The 9,240-nt window shown below is 31.0% G+C and overlaps 1 protein-coding gene across 2 annotated transcripts; it reads right to left on the bottom strand.

Moving 5' to 3' along the window:
* Positions 1-2,860: 2,860 nt before the first annotated feature.
* LOC111368863 (serine carboxypeptidase-like 7) lies at positions 2,861-8,549 on the bottom strand. 2 transcript variants are annotated; one of them, XM_022990343.1, is made up of 14 exons: positions 8,283-8,549; positions 8,050-8,195; positions 5,307-5,383; positions 5,086-5,208; positions 4,714-4,816; positions 4,578-4,639; positions 4,381-4,482; positions 4,165-4,251; positions 3,928-4,083; positions 3,770-3,841; positions 3,580-3,698; positions 3,284-3,397; positions 3,135-3,189; positions 2,861-3,060 (listed from the first exon to the last, which is right to left on the bottom strand). In XM_022990343.1, the coding sequence occupies exons 1-14, from the start codon at positions 8,480-8,482 to the stop codon at positions 2,977-2,979; spliced, it is 1,500 nt and encodes a 499-aa protein (XP_022846111.1). In that variant the 5' UTR covers positions 8,483-8,549; the 3' UTR covers positions 2,861-2,976. The 2 variants fall into 2 exon arrangements, with proteins under 2 accessions (XP_022846111.1, XP_022846112.1); XM_022990344.1 differs by having other exon boundaries at positions 4,578-4,615.
* Between the last annotated feature and the right edge of the window lie 691 nt (positions 8,550-9,240).

Below are 9,240 nucleotides of genomic sequence, written 5' to 3'. Positions count from 1 at the left end.
AATTTTATTTGGTTGAAGAAATTTTGATATAATCACATCTCAGCACATCAAGAGTATGCAAACTATTATGTAAATCTATTATGTACTTATAGCACAACCAATAATTTGGTGTCTTTGTTAAATAAAGCAGAATTTTGTAATGTAACAATTTAAGTCAAAAAGAACTATAACTGAATACATACATTATATACCAATAAGGGCAATTCACCGTATTAGATTTAGTTAGGGGGTATGAAAAAATGTTGGGAGTGATTTTATAAATATAATCAGAAGACTTCTACCAAGTGAAATGGCAAGTTCTATAGATTGGTTATGATAACAATTGCACTATGGTTGTCAGTCTTGGATTGTTAAAGGACATAGTGTTCACATAATTAAAATAAAAGAAACGAAAAACAAGATTACCAAGGAAAATAAATGTTAAGATCTATGAAAATGTTCAATGTGCATCTCTTTTAACTGCTAATGTATGTAGTATAGTCAAATGCTTATTATTCATTAGGGATGAGGTTGGGAAAATGCAATACCTTTAACATATTGCCCATTTCATGAATTTTCCACTCATTTTCTTCGTCACCATATGAAATGTGTCAAATCTACTGGATAGAAAAATGATGATTAAGTTGACGGTGTTTAATGAAACAAGTTTATGGGGTTGAGTAAAACTCAACGTACAACTCCAAATGTAATGGTATCCTTACTAAATTAGAAACATTACTATCGCAACAAAATGTTCTACCTTTCACGTTCAATTTGTTGGTGAGCTATTCAAATAACTTTAACAGTCTGGTGCTCCATTTTCTTAATTTCGTATACTTCTTAAAGGTCATATCTTTAGCTAAGGGAAAATCGAATTTTTTGATTAATAAAACAATTTTATCTACTTTTTGAATCAATTTCTTTCCATCACGTTATTCTCTTCAAAAAGGGTTAAAAGAAAAATAAAGTAAAGGGACAAATTACTATACTAAACATTAGTGTTCTAAAAAGCTCGCCGAGCAACGCTCAGGCACTAGGCCCGAGTGAAATGCTACGCCTTGACAATGAGTGCCTAGTGGTGCTTTGTTAATTTTTTATTTTTTATTTTTTTTAAAAGCCTTTCATTTGAGATTTGTTTCAAGTTTTTAAAAAACTTTATTTGAACAAGAGTCAAAAATAAAAATCTGTTAAAAAATTTCAAGTAAGACTTATCTGTTGAAAGTTGAAACTATAAATAAAAGTCTAATTTTTGCACTTTGAAAAATTAAAAATTGTATAATTTACTAATTGTAAGAATTATTAAATATATATAGTATGTTATAATTTTAAATGTTCGGTATATATTATTTTAATTATTAAATAATTTTTAATAAAATTTTAAATAATATTAAAAATAAATAAAAAACAAATTTTTTATTCCTAGGCCTTGGCTAGATTCGTAAAGCTTGAAAATTGGCTTTCACACCGAGTCACTCTTTATGCTTTTTAGATTACTGCTAAAAATGCACTCGTGAAAAGGAAATGAAAATTGAGAGTTTTCGTAAGAAGCACATGCAATATTCGTACTGCTATGACTGTTCACGTTACAAGATTACTTCATCTAAGTGTGTTATCAATGCTAATGAGGCTGAAAGACTTCGAGGCTTCAACCCAATAACATTTGGCGGGGTCCACCACCATGGAAAACAATACCACAGGACTAGATCAATCAAAGCCAAGGCATCTTTGATTTGAGGACGTATGTGCATTGTAACATTACATTACATGGCATTGCTATTACTTTATTTTGAAGTTTGCTTTCATTATATAAATTTTTTCACTTTTTTTTCCTCATGATTTCACAGTGCTAAGAAGGTGTAATGGTGAACCCTAAAAACTTCTTTTTTCTTTCAATCACCGTGAGAAAGAGCATAGTGAAATTTTCTTACCTTCACCGTTACAAATGTGAGATAGAAGTCATCCATTAAATTGGGAAATGAGCCATGCTTTCACTTCTGCAATTCGACTGGCATCGAAACTAGCATTATCACGTCTTTATTGATTCCAATGATGTTATTGAAGTCGTAGAAGGAAAATCAGTTCCTCCCACAATTTCACTCATCCTTTTGCTCTTTTTTTCCGACTTCTCCAACTTCAGGTTAGATCTTTATCCCTAAATCACAATAAATATAAAAACCAGGTAAAATGATAGACAAAAGAGTTCAAATGGCAAATTCTAACATCAATAAAATATAGAATCAAAAAGTAATTAAACTGAAATCGGTTGAAAAAAAATGCTAATAATCTGTCAATTAAAGTAAATTTGAAACATAAATCTGTCAATTAAATTTAAAGTAAATGTGAAACATAATCTTTCAATTATTTGCAAAATGAAGGATAAAGGTAAGAAATTTCTTGCGATTTAGTAAAAACGGAGTTGGTTTAAATGAGTCTTAAATTGAATTGAAAACAAATCCGATCGAACATTTTGCTTGGAAGGCCATATTGTGTTTGGGCTGGAACACACAAGGTGAATGAAAGTCTGCATTAAATTCTGGAAAAAATTATTGCATTCGAAATAATATACAAAATGGAATCAATTCCAAGGATACTTTTTCTTCTTTATGTAATCTTAATTGTGGTTCGTGCCGCTTTAATCTAAAGATGCGAATAAAGTGACCCACGAATTGGTTTCATATGGCACATAAGAAAGGAATTTGTTTCTTTGAGTTAATTTTATCGTGTAGTTTAGGTCTGTAGTTTGTGGGGCTTTGATTAAAATGTAAATATTGATATTGTTTCAAAGAAAGAAAAAGACTCCATAAAGCTAAATATGACCAAAATTAGGTTAAAATTATCTTTTCTTTTAAATTCAATAAATTAATAATAGACTTCTGTATGATTATCACATTACATTGGTTTTATTAACTGAATAAACAATTACAGATTGTATAATGACAATACCGTGTTAAAAAGATGTAATGGATGAACCCTTAAAACTTCGTCATCAACCTAAACCTATAAAGGATATAAAGAGAGCCATCGGTCGAGCATTGCAAGACACTGTTCAGGGTTATATTCAGGAGCCGTATGACCTGCACCCTGCAATATATAACAAATGTTTACTTCTTTTTCTATCAATCATTGTGAGAAAGAGCATATTGAAATTTTCTTACCTTCACCGTTACGAATGTGAGATAGAAGTCATTCTTCTTGTATTTCCTTGTGTATCTACAAAATAAAATGTAAATGACATTTTTAGATTAATTAATAAGATGCAATATACATGTGTGTAAATGAAAGTGAAAAATAATTGGAAACCAACCCTGCAACTTGGCCGTTAACATTCCAAGGTCTCCACTCATCATCTATGGTCAGATTGAGACCACGAATCCATTTTAAAGTACCCATATAAGGTACACCCATGTCATGATCACCACTGGAAAGAACACAAACAATTGAAAAATATTAAATCAAATTTACAAATTTGTAGAGTTAGGTTTTTCGATTAATACTTTTGCCATGACTTGTGAAACAACTATATCTCAGTTGATAGACTAGAATAAACTCAGAACAAATTAAGTCGCTCAGTTAAAAAGAAAAAACAATGAATATGACTACCTATATACCAAAGCTTCATATCCTTTCCTGCTAAGGATTTTATGATATTGAACAACACTTTCTATATTATGTTCATAGGATAAGCTGTGATTGCATCTCGTCCAATCTGTTATTGTTCCCTAGCAATCAAAATCAATGATTAACCATTATAAAGTGCAATGGATTTTTAACAATTTTGTATCAGAAGTACCTTTTTAATATGAAGAGCTTCTTGGACGATTGGATCATTTGCCCAAATATATGACGTTGCGTAAGTTTGAGGCTGCACAAAAGAAATTATGTCTTGAGAAACCCTGGTAACTCTAGGAGAGCATCCCATGAGATATATAAGTAGAGGCCGAAATTTACGCGGCACCACAATCCATCTATTTTGGATGGAAGGAAGAGGTGGTCAATGGAATCATCTTCGACAAGTGTTTGATCCCATCCCAATTCATCTGGTTTTGGTGCTATAATTTTACATTTTGGTTCCAGAATATGTCCTCCATTTACATTTTTTATACTCTGCAATATTTGATCATTTCATGAGTGTTTATGCTATACTAACTTTCAAAAATATAAAATATAATAAGATGCAAATGTTACCTCTTGGATCGGTCTAAGAGCATAAAGACATTGTAGATTTTTTGGATCAGGATTGTAATATTTCCCATCACAGCTAATTTTTGCTGACTAAAATTGTATCAAGTTACATGAATAAGGGAAATGTTTAGTTATAAAAAAATTAAGAGTAGACTCACTGATAAGTTTTGGGTATGATTAATTTTATCATCAAAATAATCGATTTAGGAATATTACTACCTCAAAATATTCATCTGGTATAAGAGCCATTCGGTGAGCATATGGAATTCGTTCATTGTAATCAATGTTTGGATCTGTTACTCCATTCCCAATAATATATCCCTATTTCAATTTTGAAAGCACTCTCTCATTAACATGATATAAGTTACAATATTTGAAAATAAAAAAGAGTTATCATATAAATAGTGAATTAATACTTGGAGAAATATTCGTGGGTGGAACCCTGCTTCATTGCCTGCATTACCAGCAACACTTACAACTTAATCAAGCATAGCTAATTAAGAAAAAAATTCGAATAAAACCAAGTTTTATATTTCTTATTTACATACTTACCTTTTAATATTTCCAAGGCAACCATGGGAACCAGTTTGCCACCATAAGAGTCCCCGGCAATATATAAACGATTTTTCATAAACATAGGGTGATTCGACAACCACTGCATTTTCAATATTTTGTTAGATCACTAACCCGAAAACACATGTGGATGGTATAGCGACTATTTTTAAATCCTGCATCGCTAGCGAGAGGCCTAGCTTATGGGTTTACAAATACATCGAAAGTTCTAGCCTCATACATTACTTTTGAGTGTGAATTGTATATAAGCAACTTTTTAATAGGTGAAATGGAGAAGCCTAATAACTTAAAATTCTAATGTCTTCAATAGCTACTTACAAATATGACTTATGATTAACAATATCAACTTACCTTTCTAAGAAATGTATAGTTGTCTTTTGCTGATTTGGTGTCTGAAGAAGAGTAACCTTTCGATGTGTTTGCATAGGAAAATCCAGTGCCAACAGGCCAATCAATAAATATAATATTGGCAACCTGCAAATCATAACGCTAAATTAGTCAGTGCTAAACTTAGAGAGCTGTAGATGAGATATGTACATGACTTTAATCATGGAGCGAGATATGTTTTTGACCTTGGTCCATGAATATGGATTTTGGTGAATAGATGGTAAGCTTCCATCAAAATCTACATCATCAAAAGCTAGTGGACCTACACAAAAGCACACAAAATTGACATGAACATCATGAAAGTTATATTTCAAATATAGGTTAATGGGGTAATCAAAATATAGCCCTGTTTGTTTCCCATTTTTACCCAAATAATTTGTATTTACCCGTCTGAATCATTAAAGCCCCATTTGTTTCCCATTTTTACCCAAAAAAATGCATTCTTCCTACCAACATGGGGTCCCACATGCTCACATCCATTTGAAATTGACTAGTGCAATATTTTACTTTCCCGAAATGCCCCCATTTCATACAAGAGCCCACTATTTTTGACTTTTCCACCTCCCATAATTTTTGCTCATTGTTGAGGATTTTAAGGGAATTGGAGTGTGAAAATCTGTTTGTGCATTAACATAAGGATAGTAATGTTAGTGGAATGGACAAGTAACGGCTCTATTTTGTCTAAAATGAGAGTGGAAAATGGGCAACAAACAGGATATATGTATTCTTTCAATTCTACGAATCTTGCTGATTATATTTAACAATTTTTAGAATTGTTTTTTTTTATTCGTTTGGAGAGACCAAGTAAAAATTTGGAAAGGGCAATGATTTTTTCAGTGCCGTAAAGTTTACTTTGTCGGATTCTATGGCCAGCTACTTGGAAATATACTCTTAGAATGGAAATTCATTCTAAACAAAACTAGTTGAAACTTAAATCACCATTGAAAATCACTAAATTAGCGAACTCACACTAGATATAGGAACTGGTTTGCTCTTCACTTGTAAATTATTGTAAAAATTTTGAGTCAGAAATTTGGGGCAATCATTCCAGCACAAAATCAAGTAAATATAAAAAAAAAAAAAAAATCCACCCTTTTTAAAATTTTGAATTTGTTGTCCATGTCATTTTGTGACAGTGTAATTCTATATGTACATTATGGTATTCATAAGGGTGTCCATAATATACATGTGGAATTCCATGGTTGAAGAGTTGAAAAAACTATTTTTCAACTCTTCATTGATATTATACCACTTGTACATTATGGATACCCTTATGGACACCATAATGTACATGTAACATAACCCACCTTTTTTTTTTACACCTATCTAGTTATCATATTTAGGCATCTTTTTGAGTTAATTGCTATTTAATTTGTTTAAAATATCGATTGTTGCAAAACATATTCAAGTTTGGATAGGTTTTGTGCAAAAGAAGTAGAAATTGGAAAAAGAAGGGTGAAAACGGAAGAATTTCAAAGTTCATGGACTGAATTACAAATATTCAAAAGTTGATTTCGACCAAAGAAGGTGATTGAAGATTGCATGGATTCAATTGAGTGAATATAGAAGATGAAGGATTGGAATTACAAGAAGAACAGACTCAAAATAAACAAAGGACAAAAGATGAGGGCCAAACTGAACATTCCTAAAGTCTATAGGGCCCGAACTGCACGACCGAAATTCTGACGGATGGGAGCTGTTTCCTATTTTGAGTCAAAACACATTTTGGAAGTCAATTTCAAAACTTGGATTTTGACATAAATTCGACCATTATAAATACACAACACTATCAAACATTGGAAGGACTTCTCTCATATCATATCATACGCATAATCTTGAAACAAAGAGAGGCCAATTAATTGTTCTTTTGGGAGAATTCAAGAGGCAATATATGAGAATTCAATCATTTGATGATTCAACATTGATTTTTGGCAAAGAAAAAGAATGTAAAGTTGGACATTAATTAAAAAACCATTGAAGAGACTCAAGATTTTGTGATTCCTCCTTTTCTTCCTATATCGAGAATCCGAATGATATTCTACAAATTAATTATGTTTTATGCAACTTAGTAATGCTATGCTAGATTATTAGTTGCTAAGATATAAATGAACCATTGTTATGAAATTTTAATAAAATATCAATATTTTGACGCCTAATATTTGTTATTCCTAGGGATTGTTATAGGGTTTAATGCCTTTGAATTACCTGATTAATAATTGAATTGATGATTCAAGAGAAATAATAAGATCTATAGCATGTTATAGTAAATATTGTGAAGTATGATCGAGTGCCTTGCAGATTTCCATAGATATTCTAAAGTTTTAACACTTGCTTTTATGTTTGCCTTTCATAGAAAGATTTATAAGGGTCACAAGAAAGAATAGATTTTCTACTCGAGATAAATTATTAAATAATCTAGGAACATTGATAATAAAAAAAAAAGAAAAAAAAAGAAAAAGAAGAGAACGATTACATATTGTCATGATATTGAATTGCATTAAATTGGATTAATAAGGAAAATTTGAAGTCGTAGCAAGTGCTTAACCTAATTTTTACAAAAAGCTTTCATAAGTTGCTCATTAAAGTAATTTAATTAATTAATTAGTATAAATTCACCATACAAACTCAACAATTCAATTAGAGTAAGCATTAATTGATACTAGATTAAATACATAATTTTTGTGAGATGATATTCATCTTATCATTATATTACTTATCTACGATACAGAGCATATGCAGATCTTTTGTGTGTTCAATTTGAATGGTGCGAATCACTTTCCATATTTTGCTGGTTGCTACTCATCATTTGCATACTGCACACACCTCTCTCTCTCGTTTATGCATAGGAAGGGTGTAATTCCCTGAGTATGTATATAAGTCCCATTTGCTGAAAGAAAATAATAATACACAAACATATAGAGAGAGTACCGATTTCATAAAAGAGGCCGGAGAGAGCAGAGCAACCAGGTCCACCCGTGAGCCAAAGCAGAATAGGGTCCGTTTTAGGATTGCCTTCGGACTCGATGAAATAGTAGAATATTTGCACTTCTTCAGTTTCTCCCACATCAATATATCTAATCATCCAAATTTATAATTTTTTTTTTTTCAGTTTCTGGAATTAAAAGTCAAAAGGAAGTTGTTAAAGAATGAAAGAAACCCACCCTGTTTCGAGTTTGACAGGCAGAGTACCCGAATAACCCGGAAGAGTCTCTATATTGAACTCTGATGCTGCCTTGCTAAAGAGAAGCTGAAGAAGAAGAAGGAGAAGAAGTGCATCAAACCATATCAACTTCATAATAATCAGCCTAGAAATTGAGCTGCAGAAACATGTATGTTTTACTGTGTTATTGGAAAATGGCATAGATCTGAGATAAACTTTTTTGAAATTGATGAGAGAGTTGATTAGAATAGGAAAAGTTGGAATATTGTATTCTTTATCTGTCCTTCATATTTGTATATTTATATTATTTATAAAACGGTCAAAAAAATACAGTCGATGGCTATCGTCATCCCTTACACCGGCCTTTTTGTATTGATTGTTAGTCCATTTAAGTGTGGCCCATGTAATATTATTAAAGCATTAATTTAAGGGAAAATTTCATAAATGAGAGTTTGAGTATCATATATTTCAAAATTAAGAAAACAAATTTTAAATTTCAAAAATCAAATTTTTATTAAAAATTATTTATGATTTAATTAATTAATTTACCAATTAAATATATTTAGATCACAGATCTATATAATTTGGTCACAAATTAACAATTTAATTAATCATTTATTATTTTTAATCACAAATTAAAAAATTTATGTCACAAATTATTTTACGATCATAATTTAAAAATTTTGTAAGTCACAATTTGTTCATCGATCACAAATCAAAAAATTAGTTCATCACGAATTAATTTTTAGTTACAACTTATTTTTGGTCACAAATCAAAAATTTTATAGGTCATATTAATTTCTGGTCACGAATCAAAAATTCACCATCGACCAAATAATTGTTTACAAGCATTTAACCCCATCTCATCCCACTTATGACCACTAAAACCACTATCATTATCACTGTTACCGCCCCGCTACCTCCAAAATATGGAAGCCGCCACCACCACCACTTCAACA

This window comes from Olea europaea, chromosome 19 (assembly GCF_002742605.1).
Source record: "Olea europaea var. sylvestris chromosome 19, O_europaea_v1, whole genome shotgun sequence".
Taxonomy (NCBI): Eukaryota; Viridiplantae; Streptophyta; class Magnoliopsida; order Lamiales; family Oleaceae; genus Olea; species Olea europaea.
Note: the sequence above shows the minus strand (reverse complement) of the source record. Positions and strands in the feature narration are given on the sequence as shown.